Consider the following 18,987-nt stretch of genomic DNA (forward strand, 5'->3'; position numbering starts at 1 on the left):
TATGGTGAAGCAGTAGTGGTCAGAAAACAGACCACTTTTTTGTCATTCCCATCGAAAATGAATGGGTTTTTTTTTTTCACATTTTTGTACGAAAACCACGTGACCATACAGATAATCTTTGTTGCCAAGCCGAACATTTCTGTGTTGACAGAATAATTTTGGCACCAATTGTTTGGGAATGGTAGCCACTTGAAAATGGTCCAATTCATTTCAGATGGACAAATTTGACCGGTTTTCCGCAATTTTAATGAAATCTGTGCATCGGAATGTCAAGCCATATACATATCACATCTTTCGAGACCAGGCTGCACATTTTTGTAGTAACGTGTTGGTCTATCTCCAATGGTCTGGGCCGCATTTTTTTTCAAAGTTTTTTGTATAACTCAGAAGTCATAATAAATATGACGAACAATAGTAGAATAACATTGTCAGTTGAAAAACAGCTCTTCTGAATAACATAAGGACCATGTCTAATAGGGCTGTGTATCATGGCCAATTTCCATAATCGATTCAGTTTCGATTCATAAGGTTCTGAATCGATTAATCACGATTTGATTCGATTCAGTATCGATTCAATTCAGTATTAATTTATTGATTCAGAGTAATTTAGAGATACCAGAGTACAATTTTGAGTTGTAACCTGATTATCTAAGTACCGCAGTCATGCAACATATCACTACTGGTATCAATATTGATATTAGAAAGGAAATAAATTTGACATTTCAGCAGGAAATTGCTGAATGTGCTCTTAAATCATGAGCAGCACAGAAACATTGCCATGTTTCTACAGTGGATCAGAACAGACTTAGTCATCTTTACTCTGTTTTATGGCTGGAGGCTTCTGCTCACTGGGGGTGGGGTGGGGGTGCTCCGTGATTGTTGGTCGGAGTGGAGTGGGGCAGGGGGGTGCATGTGCGCTGTGAATGTTGGTCGGGGAGTGTGTGTGTGTGTGTGTGTGTGTGTGGGTGTGGGGGGGGGACACGGATGGACATTATCACTTTACTCTTCCTCTAACTCCATACTCAGCCATAGGTGATAGTATGGATCCAAGTTATTGTTCCAAGAACAACTGGCTTCCGCGACTCGCAAGGTGGCCACTTCCTTCACACTGCGGGTTCGAGTTTGAGGCCGAAGGACCTCCAGCGGAAGGGGTTTCCCCACCGCGTCTTTTCTGTCTTTTTCGTGAGCTAGACCAAGTCTTCCCCAGGGGTTCATAAGATGGAGCCACCCGCGGTTCCGCGTACTCCCGGTCCTGCTCTGAAAATCGACCTCATCCACTATTAATCGATTATGCAAAATTAAAATGAGATCGATCTAAGATCGATTAAATCGATTTTTTTACCCAGCCCTAATGTCTGATGTATGCTGTGAGTTCATGTTCATACCTTTCTCAGTAATATCCTCTAAACTAGCCCACACTTTCTAGTATCTTATCCATTCTGCAAGTTTCTTCTTGTCCTCCATCTGAATTTTGTGTGTCACTAAAGATGAGGTTGTAAACACCCTATGAAGGGAAAACATTTTTATAGACACAGTAAGCCCCAGAAACACTGTCCAGGCAGAAAAAAAATTGGCAAGAGACTTCTGTTGGGTAATCAGTGGACTCATAAATATGTTTCAAATGGCAACAAGTTTTTTTAACCCTAACTGATGCAATGAGCATGAGAATTGGCCACTTCAGAGTCTGCCCCTTGAGTGTCTTGGTGACAAAATTTACGTGGATGGTAATAAAATTGTGATTTATTTTGGCATTGCATAAGCATTGCATGGCGGAAATTATGCCACGTCAGATCGTATGTGTTCCACTATGAAGTGAAAAGTTGGTCCAACAAAATATTGTATGAGTGACTTTTTTGGCCAGGGAGTATTTAACATTAAAAATGTTGATAATATCCATTGATTCATTGATTGTTGTTGAATCAGCATTGAAGACTAGAATCACCAGTTTTGGTTAGGCCAGAGTCACTGGTTTTCAATAAAACCCTGCAAGTTCTCCCCTGGTGGACCCAGAAGAAATCCCATAGCATGTGCTCCTTTTGCTCTGTGTGAAAAATCACAATTTGCTGTGAGAGTAAGTCCTCTCACCACAGTATTTTCAGGAATATTGTTGTGGATATCTGAAATGTTCATTTTAACTTGAAAGAGTGTAATTTAGGGTTGTAGCGATGTCATGGTGTTAGGATTAATTGCAATTTTAAACGTCATGGTTAATTAATTGTCAGAGCTGCCAGTAACCGTCTGATAAAGTACGGTAGATTAAGAAACACGCCAAAGACGCAAAGACACGCCAATTTGTGCTTTCCGCACGGAACAAAAGCAACATTACAGAAGCACTGCGTTCAACATCCCACCAGTGACAGAGAAGGTTTACAAACTGACGATCTGTGTCAGGGGGCGGACATATTTCTGAATTGTCTTGACTAGGGATGCAAATTATTGATTACTTCATTAATCGTTATTTGGTTGCCCTTATTGATCGATTAACGATTAATTGATAAGCAGCGATTTTCCTGAGAACCTAAATTTCTTTTTCAATGTTGTCTATAAGAATAAAAGCTAAATATTGTTTATACACTTCACGACAAAAGCATGTCATATTCCTTAATGATTGATTTATTGAACCATTGGATACAGTCAGTGTTTCCTGTGGAATTCATCTGTTGATGTGGTGGTGTGTAATGGGGGGTGCACGTGCGTGCGTTTCACTGGTGGGTGGTTGGGTGCATGCGCATGCGTTTCGTTGGGGGGGGGTTACTCGCACGTGCGCAGTACGGCCGGGGGATGCGTGCGTGTTGGTTGGTAACCTTGCACGTGCTTGCATCACTTTCTGTCCTACTTCTAATACTACGGGGGTGCGGTGCAGTCTGTGCCCCCGCAGAAGTGAAAGTGAAACTTTTCGCTCATTTATCTTTTCCCCACCTCCTGAAGCTTCACAAATGCATTACATACCTGTGGCCCGAATTAGGAGCCTGGAGAATGTTTTCAACTTCTGTCTCACTGACCGTGGACAAGACCAACCTCCAGGCAAAACACTCCGATCCGATACCGACTCCGCATTTGTGCGTGTATTTAGTCGGAGGTGCACCGCTCTTACAAACAGACGGTCTGTCTGTGGTTGACTCCACCATGTCCATAAAGACATTCTAACTCATCAACACCATGATCCAGTTCAATGACCGGCTATCCCAGCCACGGCGTTGCAGCGCAGACAAACCGGCAGCCTTCGGACAGGTGTGGACGGGCGGAACAGAGCAATTAACTGACAATTAATAATTTAATCGAGCAAATTCTTATCGACAATTAATCATTACTCGATTAATTTATTTACATCCCTAGTCTTGACTGTAAATATATTTTCAATGTGGGCTCACTTTCGCTACTGTCATCTATGCAGCTTCAGGCTACCATTGCACAACCCATTCACAACAATCTGGCTTAAACAAATGTCCTGCCCCCTCAAATGAAAGTTAACAAAGTTTCAGGAGGTAGGAAAAAGTTAAATGAGTTTTAACAACAGCGGGAGATGTAGAGGAATTAGTAACGCGTGTAAGTTGTAAAGACATTACCTGTCATTACCTGTATTAGTGATGTCTTTTGAATATGCATCACTTTCCTTCCAAAACATTCCTTCTTCATTAGCAAAAGCGTATTTCCCTATACTGAGAGGTGTAGTAGGAAGGAGGAAGTGTCCTGATCATGGTCTGTGATTGTGGAGGCCCCCCCCCCCCCCTCCCCCCGTGGGCAGAGCCATTGAGCAAGAAACATTTTAAAAGTTCCTCCTTCAATTGCAAAAGTATTTTTGTATAAACTAAGAGTTGTAGTAGGAAGGGGGAACTGTCCTTGCCATGGTCTGTGTGTATGGGGGCTCCTTCCCCTTTGTGGGTGGAGGTATTGCGAAAGAAACAATTAAAAAGTGCCTCCTTTGTTAGCAAAAGTATATTTCCCTAAATTGAGTCTTGTAATAGGAAGGGAGAGCTGTCCTTGTCATGGTCTGTGAATATGGAGGCTCCTCTCCCCTTGTGGGTGGAGCTATTGAGCAAGAAATAATTAAAATTTCCCTCCTTCAGCAAAAGCTTATTTCCCATCATTTGCATGTGAGTACTTTGTAGACGGTCCCTAAACTGTCTGTGCACAACAGTCCTGCCTGAGAAAGCAATTGCTTTTTGATCTCACAAAATGCGAGTCATTTCGGCTGAAATGATGTAGTATTTTGCCAGTATAACCAAGGTCACAACAAAGTAACATATGTGCATTGCGGTCCTTTTATTTGATCACTATTGACACCCAAAGTCCGAATCTGCCAATCTACTGCCAACTTACCTTAGTAAGCCCGCAACTAACACTGCGACTGATTTATGGCATGAACTATTTGTGTGCGTAAAAACTTTGGGAACTAAAAAGGGGAAAGATATTTGGGGATTTGACCTGCTTTATGTTTCATGATTTGTGTTAAATGAGTTAATATTTTTGTTGGCTCAACTATGTGGTTGCTTTGTGGTTTATTTGTGTTATTTTGGGGTTTGTTTTGTTGGGAATGCACTCAAGCGTGGGGTGTATGTGCTGTCCTCACCTGTGGAGATTAAAAGGCTGATATAGAGCCAAATGCAGACTTATTTTGTCTTTTGCTTATTTCCCCTGCTGATGGTTGATCTGGTTGTGATCCTAAAGTGCATTGTAGCAGGTCTAGCACAGACCGCACCCCCACGTATAAACCCTGCAAAATAATCAAAGTAATCGTGAAACCGCAATTATTTCCCTGAGGATAATTGTTGCACCAAAATCTCTAATTGTTACATCCCTAGTTGAATTACAGATACTTTCAATAATCATCAGGTTACTATAGGATAAATAAGAGAGTGATGAATTCAGACTGTTACTCCACTTCCACACTGATGTTCATCTCCCTATTTTTACTGACTTGTTTACCTCTGTTTCCACTTTTTGTCACAGCATCTGTGAGCGTGTTACCCCTCGGCTGTCTCATGCAAACTCCGCTGTGGTGCTGTCAGCTGTTAAGGTACTGATGAAATTTTTAGAACTGCTGCCCAAGGACTCGGACTACTACAACACCTTGCTGAAGAAGTTGTCCCCACCCTTGGTCACCTTGCTCTCTGGAGAGCCTGAGGTCCAATATGTGGCCCTGAGGAACATTAACCTCATTGTCCAGAAAAGGTGTGTAATCTCAAATGGGATGTGAGGGGCTGAGGGGTTCATTTCCCATTTTAGCTCTCTGTGTGAAGGGGTTTGACATTTAGCAGTTAGAAAATCTCATATCGTTAGGAGGGTGCTGAAAATAGAATTGTCCAATATTTCATTATTTAGCTATTGTGGTACAACACAACATCATCTTTGCCCCACTTTTTTTTTTTGTTTGAAGTTAAATGTTGGTACATCAAGGCATTGTCATTGTCGTAGCTTGGAGACATTTGCCGTGACTGTGACAGAAGACTGAAATTAGACATTGCCTGACTGTAAACCGTCATATGTTTGATACTACTGTCTTATAAACAGTACATTTCTGTGCATTTTTATTTATTCAACACATTTCTGTACAATTGTATTTAAACAGCATTTTTCTATTCAAGATTAAACAGGACAAAAGTGTAGTCTGACATATAATCTGCCATTTGCAGACCCGAGATCCTGAAGCAGGAGATCAAGGTGTTCTTCGTCAAGTACAATGACCCAATCTATGTAAAGCTGGAGAAACTGGACATAATGATCCGCTTGGCATCTCAGGCTAATATAGCCCAGGTAATGAACATATATAATGACCGACTGTAATATAAAAGCTTTCTGTTGTGTAGTAATTTAGGCTCCTGCATATACGATATTCAAATGAACTAAAGATTGTATGATATACATAATGTTTTTAAACTGCTGTCACTTGTAGGTGCTGGCTGAACTGAAGGAATATGCTACTGAGGTGGATGTTGACTTTGTACGCAAAGCTGTACGAGCCATTGGACGCTGTGCCATTAAAGTGGAGGTAACATATCCAGCGTCCTCCTTAGTCATATCCATTGTTCTGAGTTTCCTAGACTTCTGTCTTCCACCTTACTCAACAAGGGTTACACCAACCAAGTTATTCTGGTGGCTTGCCTTATTGTCATTGTTTAGGAGCAAAGATGCAACTTTGGAAAAATCATTTTTCACTTCATGCTCTGGCCCATCAGTTTCTCACAAAGCTAACAAAACTTTAGTAACATCCCTCAATAAATGCTAACTAATTTAATTTCACACAACCAAGCTAAGTGGGAAATAGCTGTCAAGCAGCTGAAACTAGCACCTTTAAATATCGAGTACATACATATGGTGGCTGCTGTGTAAAAACAATATTCAATACATCTCCTTGAGTGAGAGGTAAAGAGATTCCTGAAGAGTTTTGACGCAGACACTTTGCTGCTATTAGCTAACTTTGGGTTACTTACAATTCCTGTGAGTTTACTTGTTCTCTCTGCGCTCTGTGGGTTTCCTCCAGGTACTCTGGTTTCCCCAGTGAAAACAGGTTCATACAGGTTAATTCTCCTGTTAGTGCTCTTGATCAGAGTTGGTCCACAAGCACCTTCGATGGCAGCTCACTGCTCCTAATGTGTGCGTGCTATGTGTTAATGCTAAGGCTAGGTACTGTGTGTGTGTGTGTATGTATAAGGAAGGTTAAAATGCAGAGAACAAATTTCCTTGTGGGGATAATAAAGCAAGTTAACCTTTTAACATTTAATCTTTAAATATCCTTCTTTGCAATACTTAAAAGTGCGGGAGACTTTCATGAGCAATTTTTCATCAAATCTGTAAAACCTCAGTCATAGCCTAAGTATCACGAATCTGTAAGTCTTTCTGTGATTACTCATCTGAATCTCTTGCATTACGGTGAACAGTTTCGAAGTGCCATCCACCAGAAACAAACCCATGTGTTTACATTCAGAACCCAGAGGTAACTCGGGCATCTTGAGAATTTTTTGTAGCGACGTGCATTGGTGGGAAATGGAGGCTTGCACTGCCGATGCAGGGAGGTTCGCGCAGCTGCCTACAGTGGCAGCGGCAGCGTGAGCCTCCATTTCCCACAATGCACGTCGCTACAAAAAATTCCGAAAATGCCTGAGTTACCTCCGGGTTCTGAATGTAAACACATGGGTTTGTTTCTGGTGGATGGCACTTCGAAACTGTTCACCGTAATGCAAGAGATTCAGATGAGTAATCACAGAAAGACTTACAGATTCGTGATACTTAGGCTATGACTGAGGTTTTACAGATTTGATGAAAAATTGCTCATGGAAGTCTCCCGCACCTTTAACATTTACAGCCATTTGTTTTCTTTTGGTCCATTTGTTAGAGATGAAGTCTGTCCTCTCACAAAATTGGAAATAAGTCAAGTTAACATTTATATTTGGAGGAGGAATTTTTACATTAAATCACCATAATGATGGTAATAAATAAATCAGACAAAGCCCGAAACTTTTATTCCAAGTCTTCTTTGAATGAGGAGAAGACAAAAGTGAGTAAAATTACTAAATGTTCCATTATCTTCAAAAAGTAATCTTGAGACATAGACCACTTGTGAGTGCTTCAACACTAGCACAATATGATATCAAAGCATCTGTCCTTTTTACTGCAGCAATCAGCTGAGCGCTGTGTCAGCACCCTGCTGGACCTGATCCAGACCAAAGTCAATTATGTGGTTCAGGAGGCCATTGTTGTCATCAGGGATATCTTTCGCAAATATCCCAACAAGTACGTGTCTCCCTGAAATACTGAGATCTGCTTAATAAATAGAAAGAACTAGCAGCATGTCACTCATTTCCACTACTCACTTCTGTGTTTCATTCTGACTTTGGACATGTTGATGGCTTTCAGGTACGAAAGCATCATTGCAACCCTATGTGAGAATCTGGACTCTCTGGATGAGCCAGATGCTCGCGCTGCCATGATCTGGATTGTAGGCGAGTATGCAGAGAGGATCGACAATGCTGATGAACTACTGGAGAGCTTTCTGGAAGGCTTCCATGATGAGAGCACCCAGGTGGGTTCAGTGAAAGAGTGGTGCAGACAGAGATGGCTCAGAGCTAAAACAACTGAAACAAATGATCAAAGGGCATCAATTTATCCATTAACTGGTGTTCAGTTCAAACCTCTTCTGTTGGGGCTGTACTTACAGCAGCGGGTGCTTTGAATTTCAGGTCCAGCTCACGCTGCTGACTGCCATTGTCAAACTGTTCCTCAAAAAGCCATCTGAGACCCAGGAGCTGGTACAGCAGGTCCTCAGCCTCGCTACGCAGGTGAAATACACTAATACACACTCCCACATCAGGCAAGTTTGTTTATCAGGACAGGATCTTTCAGATACAATAATACAGTACAATAATTCACAATATATAACTCTACAAAAGCTTATTAAATTTCATGCTTTCAGTATTAGTGCTATTGGTGCCAGAAATTAACACCTAGGTTGCTAGGTAGGTATATTTTCATTTGATGAACAAATATCAAAAGGCCAGCTGCTATTTATCAATGTGCTATATCTGTCCACAGAAGTTTTCAGAGCAAAGGTTTCATGGTCTGTTTCATGTCCACTTCATTCAATAATCATATTAGTATTTTTAATCATTAGATGCTGAAATTATAATTATATCCAATTACAATAAGTAATCACCCTGTGATCATTTTCAAGTTGTTTTATTGCAGCATTTTTTTCTAATTAGTTTATAGTTAGTCATATAGTTTTAAGAAACAGCTAAATTTTTAGCTCACTGGCTGTGTAACGACAAGCTGCCATTACCATTGTCTGCTGGGGTAACTATTTGTATATTTTATAGTGTATAGTGTGATTGAAGGACAACGTAAGGTGTTGGGAGACAGCGGGTGTGATTAGCATAGACATATGCGGGGAAGGAACAGCACACATATTTTAGGTAATGAAAAGTATTTATTAAATTATTTAAAAAGTATAAAACTGTAAGTCGTATACGTCTGAGGGAATCATGTCTAGCTGCGGGAGCTGGGTTTCCGCTCTGTCTCCAAGCTGAGGAGGGAGGCCGTTTTTTAATTAAGTAGTTAAAGGGGAACTAGGCAACATCAGTTGTCCAAGATCTCGTCTCTCACGAGAAATGTCACAGTTCACGGCACTACCACACAAACACAACCCCAGCCATGTACCGCTGGCTAGCTCTAAACACAAGCCAGCCATGCCTTCATTCCAAAGGCGTTTCCAATGGCAGAGCTGGCAGAGATTCTACGAGGGCTGTTCAATAAGTTCATGGCCTCATCCAGAAATACTGGTTGTTATAATACAGGATGTTACATTCTTTTGTGATGGGATAGTGATGCTTGAACATCGATGGACCAAGTGCATTGCTGTAAATGGAAATTATGTTGAAAAATAAAATATAAATTATCAGTCTGTGTTGTTCTGTTCTGGGTGAGGCCATGAACTTATTGAACAGCCCTCGTATGTACTCTATGTATTTCAGTGGATTTGTGCTCTTGAAGATGCTATTGGTTGTAACAGTGTTTACTCGTTTATGAACTTATTTTATGAACAATGCCTGGATGCTTGTTGGCTAGTGGAGATTTTAGCATACTCTCTAGTAATCCTAGTCATTTGTGTCCCATTGATGTATGTTTGTTCAGTTCACTAGATCGCCTTTTGTCTACCTCAGGAGTGTGCCTCAGAGTTTTGTCAGGTGAATCTAGTTTTTGTGAAATGTGTGTAGTTCACTATATGACCCATGTCTAATTGGTTTCGTCTGAATAGTGACTAGCATAACAATTAGCTTTGATGTTCTATTTTAGCTCGTGTTGTATGATACTTGTCTCTTGTACAGTAAATGTTACCCCCGGGATGATAGCGTGTTAATCCTAACGGGGCTGGGACATAATGACAGGTGGGAGCTGTTGCTGTTTGTTAGCCTGTTAGTTCTTGAGCTGTGTGGCTAAGATAGATAGGTAGATCACTTTACTAATCCCCAAATGGGGAAATTAAAATGCCATGGACTCATAGCATGTGGGACACAGTAAAAAAAAAAGACACAGCATCATTATGGACTCTGCTACAGACTCTTGTAACATCAGTGCAAGAGCCCAATAGCAATTTCGTATTAAATTCTCATTTAAAAAAACGCACAACAGCAGGAACAAAAGAGTTCCTAAGACGTTCAGTAGAACACTGGGGCATCACCATTCGCTTATGAACTAACTAACGTAAGTGGCATGATGCTAGTGGTTGCAGACCGAGCCTCAGGCCACGGGTTATCTCTTAAACTGTGTGGCTAACATTAGCAGCGCGGTTCTAGCGGCTGCAGATGGAGCCTCAGGCTCGATGGGCTAATAATAGTTCCACCTAGGTGACGTGCACACAGGTGAGTTCTATTTCATCCCTCCTGACAGCCAGAGGGTGGTGCTGAAAGCACTCCCATGTCCTTTGCTGTTCCTCCCCCCAGAGAATACCTGAGGGAGTTGCATGCCTGTGGGAGGGACCCAAACACCTGTTCCTTTCGTCAGAGCCATGTGTTGGCGGCTATGCACAATGCAAATGCAGCAGGTTTAGATCACATTCCTGTTGTGGAACCTGCTGTTGCCTCCCTTATTTTGTCGCCCAAGGAAGCCCTATGCTGGGATGTTTGGTGTCTGCGGCCCCAGTGTCACATTACCGATGACATGTAGAGCGTATAATCCTGATGCTCGAACAGGTCATCTAGGTAATTCCCTGGCACACCTTATGTTTGAGTTGTCTGTCTCCCTTCAAGGTGTTGACTGTGCGACCACTGGGTTCAGTTTTAGGCTTTTGCTTTACTGATGAGGGAACTTGGACGGAGCATGCCCTACCTTGTTGAAGCTCGCTGGTGGGTTTGGTTCGCTCAGTCTGCCCTGTCTGAGGCGTGCTGAAGGACTCTCCGCAGTGTGCCCATGGAGCCAGGGCAGTTGTTTGGTTCAGCTGCCCTGGACGTGCTCGAATGGACTGTCCAAGCCTGACAAACCAGGCAGCAGCTTTCAGACCTCAGTCTCACTGTGCCCCCTCCCCAAAGGTCCAGGTGCCTGACTGCTGGTTTGAGTGTTCGATCTCCTCTTTCACCGCGAGATTAGTGTAGCAGTAAGTGCTATCCTCAGCAGAGACATGGCATGGACTTTTGTGTTGTTTCCTGCCAACCGGTGCGGCAGCCTCGGGCTTCGGACTTTGCCCCCCCCCCCCCCCCGGCCCCAAAGGGCCATGGGGCCAGGAAGTGAGGCCGTCAGGCCAGCCGTCAGATATTTTTCCTGATCAGCAGCTCAGTAACTGGGCTACTCATGCATCAGACCTACAGGTGGTTGTCACTCTGACTCATGGGTATAGACTGCAATTCTGACAATGCCCACACATCTTAGCCGGGTCAAGATGACCATCATTCGCATCCTGGCGAAGGCACAAGCACTGGACCAGGAGCGGACTGCCCTCCTGGCCAAGGGTGCAATTGTGGTGGTAGATCCTCTGCTGCAACCTGGAGGCTACTATTCCATGTACTTCCCCATGCCCAAGAAAACTGACAGATATATATAAAATGCAACGGTACTCGGGAAAACTGTTTACTGTTCGGTCCACCCTGCACGGGATTATCCACCCTTATGAACCGCAGGTTTTCGGTTTTGCAATTGATTCTCTCTCGCTCTCTTGCGACATACATGTGAGTGTGCAGCGTAGGGAAGCCCTACCCCTCAGTGAGAGACAGTGGGCAGAGACAAGAGTGTCTGCCTGCAAATCCGCACCCACCCGTATCCACGTACATTAGACCCACAACCTGACTTGTATTTAAACTCATTTTCTACACAGTAACTCACACTTAAGGGCTTTATTTTTGGCTAAAACGCATGCCATCAATAAATCTCTAATATGTGCTGCCCAATGCCATCTGTGGCTAGATGTAAACAAAGGTGAAGCTCACTTGACAATAAACAAACCAGCTGTAGATCAACCATGGTGAAATTAGATGATCATCATCATTAAATGTCCTGCAAATTATTTTCAACCATGAATCTTCTTTTACTTTGCTACTTCCTTGCCCGCTACCCGCCCACATTTCGTTTAATTCTACCCGTGCCCACCCACTTCTATTGGGATATTGATCTCCTACATCAAGACCACAGGACTCTAAGATAGTGGCAGAACCTCGCAAATTCAACTTGTTATTGATTCCTGATAGAACATGTCAGTGAGATACAGAGTCATAGGTCCCATTTTTAGCTTACCGGCCGACAGGCCGTAAGCTATTGTCGTCATGTGGTGTCCGTCATCGTCATCTGTCGTCTGTCGTCATCGTCTGTCGTCATCGTCTGTCGTCGTCGTCTGTCGTCGTTGTCTGTCATCGTCGTCTGTCGTCCGTTACAAAAATTTCAGTTGTCTTCTCCGAAACTACAATTCCGATTGACTTCAAACTTGGTATACAGCTTCTTTATGATGATGTCAACAAAAGTTAGTGAAATTATTTGGATCCGGATCTGATTCTGGATTTGGGGTGACTTTGAAAAATTTCCCCATTATAAGAGATAGGAAGTGGATCGATGCAATAACTCAGTATAAATAAATGATATCAAGTGTAAATTTCTACAGTCCAGCCCTGATGGGGAGATGAGCAAAACATAATGGCCACGTGCTGATCAGGATCTTCTTCTGGATCCGGGAACTTACGGAAAATTTAACATGGGCTCTTATGGGGAAAAAATTTCAATTGTCTTTTTCTCCGAAACTACAGTTCTGATTGACTTCAAACTTGGTATACAGCTTCTTTATGATGATGTCAACACAAGGCATTGAAATTATTTCGATCCGGATCTGATTCTGGATTTGGTGCGACTTTGAAAAATGTTCCCATTGTAAGAGATAGGAAGTGGATTGATACAATAAATCAGTAAGTATCAATGATATCAAGTTGGAATTTTAATTTTTTACAGATCTGATTGGAATATGACCAAAACATTTGCTATTTCTGTAATATAATAAATACACATAACTGGGTGATAATAAATGGCATCTGGATACATTTCCCAAAGCTTTTAATTTGGCCGGTAAGCTACGGGGCCATTGGTCCTATTTTTTTAATTTATTGTATTCTCTCTTCATGAGTGAATGTGTGAACGAATGGTTTCTTCCAGTTCCTCCAGTGTTAGTGTATAAGGGTTCCACCTGCCTATAACCCTCCAGAGGATTAAGTGGTTACAGAAAATGATTGAATGACTCTCCAATATGCATACATTTTTGCAGTTGTATTTTTCAGTCCTCTTCAGTACACACCTATAATTAAGTATTAAGTGATGAATTGTTGTTTAGTCAGTGAGGGTTGTGTAGGTAGCTGTTGAATGGGGATATTTTGAATTCTAAATCCTTGCTAACAAAACAAGGGAACTTATGGCACAGCACCATGATTGTCCATTAAACATGCAAGTCTGACTTTTCACCAAATAATGCCACATTAATACGAACACAGGTGTGCCTGAGAGTTTAGCTCGCTCTTTGGTTTCTCTCAGTCACTGAACGTTTGAATTGAAAACCACTGCAGCATAGTAGCAGCCAGTCGATCAGTGGACTCCTGTATAAAATCTTGCAGTGAAATAAGAGTGCATTTCTGCATATGTGACTGTCAAGACCCCACAGACTTCAGCCAAAGTGATACAATTACAACCTATCCTCTGGATCCTCTGTGATGTACGAACTCACAGCAGTATTTGGAAGTATAGCCTGTAAAAGACTGTTGACTGACCCCTCTTACTTTTTCCCTAGGACTCTGACAACCCAGATCTGCGAGACAGGGGCTACATTTACTGGCGCTTGTTGTCCACTGACCCAGTGACGGCCAAGGAAGTGGTGCTGTCAGAAAAGCCTTTAATTTCTGAGGAAACGGACCTGATTGAGCCCACCCTCTTGGACGAACTCATCTGTCACATTGGTTCCCTGGCCTCTGTGTATCACAAACCTCCCAACGCCTTTGTGGAGGGCAGCCATGGAATCCACCGGAAACACCTCCCTGTCCAGCACAGCAGGTCAGACACACATCCTCTGCAGCACTGGCTGAATTCTACTCATATTATCAACAGGAAGTTGATTTTATTAAATATCATTTGATCGATTACTGCCGCCTTATTCTGTCAGCCTTGGAATGTTGTATTTAGTGCTGTATTTACATGCTACATACTAAACGTGCAATCGCAAGTATAATTTTGTTTCTTAAAATTTCTCTTCTAAAGTATGTTTCAAGAGTTAAACCACTGATGATTCAAATGTTTGAAGAGAGAAAAACAAAAGTTCTTCTTCCTAAATAATCTAACTGTTTAGTTGGGTCACTTTTAGTCTCATCACAAACCTTTAGGGTGATACTTAAATTTACAATGTTTCTGTCTCCTGCCACTGCATCTATTTTCTTTTGTGATGTCCTATTTGGCTTTTAATACTTCAGAGTTTCAGCCATATAAAACAACTAGACATATTTTTTAAATAACAGGTACAGACTGTGGCTCCAAAATGAGGCAATGCACAAGTGTCTGTAAGTGCCACCAGGTGCTGGCTCCAAAAAGCTCTGGCTCCCAGAGACATAAATTGGCCTACTATTTACAAATCAAGTCAAATTTCAAGTTTATTTATATAGTGTCACACCATAATAAAAATTATCTAATGACACTTTATATTTAGAGCTGGTTTAAAAAAGACTCTTAAGCTAGTTTACAGAAACCCAACAGAATACTCAAGGAGCAAACACTTGTTGACAGTGGTGAAAAATAACTTCCTTTTAACAGGCAGAAACCTCGAGCAAATCCTGGCTCTTGGAGGATGGTCGTCTGCCTTGACCAGTTGGGATTAAAGAGAGAGGGAGAGATTGGAGGAGGCAGGGAGAAGGGGGGGAATAAGGAGAGACACATGAATGGACAGCAAACTACACTACAACTGTTAAACATAATGTGCTGCACATTTTTAATATCCTTTGGCTGAATATAGTGTAAGATTGTGTTGAAAGTGACTGCCCTATAATTTGGATTAGATTGACTTTGTATAAAACTGATTACATACATATTTATCTTTGAAAGTACTCAGATATTATAACTGCATAAGGCCATTTGACCCTGAAAAAGTAGGTCAAGGTGACCTATTTTCACGAGGCTTCTGCTCCATGTGAAGATGCATCCACAGTATAAATTTGGTGCCGATATCTCAATGCATTCTTCAGATACATGCATAGGGCTGCATGCTGCATAGGGCCCACAGTCAGCTCTTGAAATGTTGAATGTGTTCTGTCCAGATGATCCACCATATTTGATGACTTTTCCTGAAGAGACCCACAATAACATAAATTGCATAAGTTAAGTGATGCTGAAATGGCAAATGGCTGTGATCAAACAAAGCATGAGGTTAACAAAAACATTAATGGTTTTATTTTCAATTTCTGTTGTCATCTTTCCTCAATTCACCTGTCCACCTACAGCCCAAAAAATAAAAAGTAAGTGTGATGCATGACATGAGGAGGCAGGACTCAGGTGTATACATATTGAAAACTGTAAAAGAGAAACACTTCAAGCCTTTAATGCTTAGTACATACATGATCGGAATGCTAAATATACCAACAATTACAATATGTTTTTGGATTGGAATCATGCCACTTTTTCATGCTTATCTAATGCCATTCCACCAATTACTTTTTCATGTATAGCTTATTTTATCAGTATAATTATAAAGATTAAGTTAGTATTCAACACCTAACTATTAGGGGTGTCATGGTACTTGTATTTGTTCCATACTCTGACAGTACATACAAGCTGCAAGTAGCAAAAAACTAAACTGTCTGCATTTGAGCTTTTTTTTTTTTTTTTTGTTTCTTTTTTTGTTTTGTTTTTTTTTGCTTTTTTTTTGCATTTTACTGCATTATATTATACTATGAACCATGACCATGACATTCTGTGTCAACCTTGGAGACTCTGTGTCCTCCACTGCTTCTCTTTCATGTGGGAACCCACAGGGTTTGGTGCTGGGCCCTCTTTTATTAGGGACCGAGCCGAAAGGTAAGGCCCTCTCACACAGTGAGAGGCCTCGCCTGCAAGCAAGGCCCTATTGTTATTTGTTCGTTTTTATTAGGGACCGAGCCGAAAGGTAAGGCCCTCTCACACAGTGAGAGGCCTTGCCTGCAAGCAAGGCCCTATTGTTATTCGTTCGTTTTTATATTATTATTCACACACCACTTTGACCTGGATTTTGACCCCCTGAACATGCTCAAAAACTCATCAAATTTGGCACACATGTCAGGTCTGGCAAAAATTTTGATAAAATGTAAAAATTAACCCCATAGGTGCCAAAATGAGCTCTCTAGCGCCCCCTATATTCACAATATCGGCCCTAGCGCCCAGTAGGAATGTCGTAGAAACATGAAACCAACGCCAAAATTTTCGTCTCATCGAGCCCAACAAATCATGCTCTGACACTCATGACCTAACTCCAACAGGAAGTTCAGAATTTGCCTTTCAAAGTAAAATGCTCAAATTGCAAACTTCCAGGAGGAATGTCGTAGAGACACGAAACCAATGCCAAAACCTTCATTCAATCGAGCCCAACAAATCACGCGCTGACACCTATGAGCTATCTCCAACAGGAAGTTCGCAATATGCCTTTCAAAATAAAATTTTTAAAACTAACTCAGATTACACCGTTTGTCGTATTGACTTCTAAATAGCGCCAAAAGATAGAGTGAACCCTCCTCAAAAAAGTGATCTCGTACTTTTTCCAGAACTGTCTTAGTTTTTTTTTTTAGAAGCCCGCAAAGTTGCCATGTTTGGAACTCATTTTTCACTTTGCATACACTGACACTCATGAGCTAACTCCAACAGGAAGTTGGCAATCTGCCTTTGAATGTTACTCTATGTTTCTGCAATTACTGCTTATTCATTTCAGACTTTTGACACAAAAGTCATACCTCATTCAATTCCCACAAGTCTACAGAATCCAAAAGTGAAAGAATTTTTCAGATACAACCTACAGTTATGGAATTATGGTGATTTTTTGAAGAGTATGTTTGGTTTCACTTTTCACAATGACAAAGTCCCTATAAAACTCTTCCTGGTGCACACTTGCAAGTGTCTGTCTGTAGTGCAGTGGTTCATGTAGCTACCTATGGAATGAAAGGACCCGGGTTCAAGTCCCAGGCAATCCATGAATTTTTTTTTTTTTTTTTTTCATTTTAGAACAGGTTTTACTGCATTGTACCGTGGATATTCGAAATTTTGCACACATTCAAAAGTACACGGAGTACATTTTTTCAAAATAAAACCCCAATTAAGAATAATACAAAATGTCTATTACATAACTTCTTTTTATTTTTATGACCAAACGCTCAACTGTTTGTACAATGTTTCTTCATTCAAAAGTACTCTTTCTCACAGACACACATGCTCACACAATAGGGTTTTTCCAAAATAAAAGCCTTAAATGTGATAAATCATCACTTTTATACTCACTTATTCATACAATTTCAATTTATTTTTCAAACGGATTCTTTCTCTCACATACAAAACAAATGCACATACACACAGTAGGGTTTCCAAAATAAAAGTCTCATTTAAAGGTGATGGTGGTTTCAGCAGAGGGTTGCTGGTGTTCTCTACAGATGTAAGGAGGACGGACACTAAAGGGTGGTAACTGGTATCGGGACGGAGAGGTGTGAGTGGAGCTGAGGTGTCGACGGTCATGAGAGGCGGATGGCGGGGGAGGCGGATCGCCCGGTGCGAGGTCCCGCCCAATGCTCCTTGTAGCTTTAACATTATTAGGGACCGAGCCGAAAGGTAAGGCCCTCTCACACAGTGAGAGGCCTTGCCTGCAAGCAAGGCCCTATTGTTATTCGTTCGTTTTTAGGCCTGAGCCAAGTAAAGCCGGCGCAGGGCCTATTGAGTCTGCAGTGGGCGCATGGGGACGAAATCGCCAGTGACGCGGTCGCCTTTCGCCACTGTCTCCACTCTCACACATATTCACATTCACGGCACTGAGACAGACATGTGGGGGAGCTCCAGAGCTTTCAAATAAGGCCAAATATGTGGTTGCCATAGAAATGGCTATATTGTTCTTGTGCTCAGATTCTTATTTTTTTCTCCTGCTCTTTGAGCTCAATTTTGACCCTCTGAACATTTACGAAAACTCACCAAATTTTGCCTAAAATTCAGAAGTGCAAGAAATTGAATTTACATATAGGTGTCGTAGAGTTCAGTAAAGAAATGTTGCGGCAGCGCCCCCTTGAAAAGTGGAAATGCATCGCGCCAATGGGAGCTCATCCAAAATTAAGTTTGTCGTAGAGCCACGAAAATTGGTACACAGATTCATCATGAGGAGACAAACAGAAAATATTATTATGGCCACGCCCCTAAACCAACCCTTAGTCGGCCATATTGAATTGAAATTTCCAAAATGCTGAGTAAGCGTTTTCGCTGACGTTGTATTTTAACTATCTTCTACTAAGCCGTTTGGCTGAATGAGCTCAAAATCGGTGTACAGTATCTAGAGAAGTGGGACATCAAAAGTTATCCGAATTTTTGGAATCGGTGTCACCGTTTTTGTGCGACGAGTTTACAAACTTTGCGAAGTTTTTTCGAAAATTTGCCATCACAAAAAATGCTTCAGCTCAGACATACAAACACCGATTTCACTGAAATATGACTCTGACGTCTATCTCCCAGGCCTACACCCATTTATTGAAAGACATTGAAATTTTGCACTATAGCGCCCCCTACAAATGTACATTTACAAAAATGACATCAGTTCGGACATATGAACACCTATTTGGCTCAAATTACACTCAGACATCTGTCTCCCAGGCCTAAACCTATTTGTCAAAAGAAACTGAAATTTTGCACTACAGCGCCCTCTACAAAAATTTTTAATATTTTTTTATTAAAATTGCTTCAGTTCAGACATACGAACACCGATTTGGCTCAAATTTGACTCAGACGTCTATCTCTCAGGGCTACACCCATTTATCAGAAAAATTTGAAATTCGG

General features: G+C 41.5%; 1 protein-coding gene across 1 annotated transcript in view; it reads left to right on the plus strand.

Annotated features, from left to right (window-relative positions):
* The window catches only part of LOC115432855 (AP-1 complex subunit beta-1-like), a 114,079-nt gene that overhangs the window by 50,433 nt on the left and 44,659 nt on the right, over positions 1-18,987 (plus strand). The window contains 7 exon segments of the mRNA XM_030153908.1: positions 4,951-5,172; positions 5,634-5,754; positions 5,894-5,989; positions 7,616-7,731; positions 7,855-8,020; positions 8,178-8,276; positions 13,745-14,004. Coding sequence (XP_030009768.1) covers positions 4,951-5,172; positions 5,634-5,754; positions 5,894-5,989; positions 7,616-7,731; positions 7,855-8,020; positions 8,178-8,276; positions 13,745-14,004 — 1,080 coding nt within the window.

Source organism: Sphaeramia orbicularis, chromosome 14, assembly GCF_902148855.1.
Source record: "Sphaeramia orbicularis chromosome 14, fSphaOr1.1, whole genome shotgun sequence".
In the NCBI taxonomy this organism is placed as follows: Eukaryota; Metazoa; Chordata; class Actinopteri; order Kurtiformes; family Apogonidae; genus Sphaeramia; species Sphaeramia orbicularis.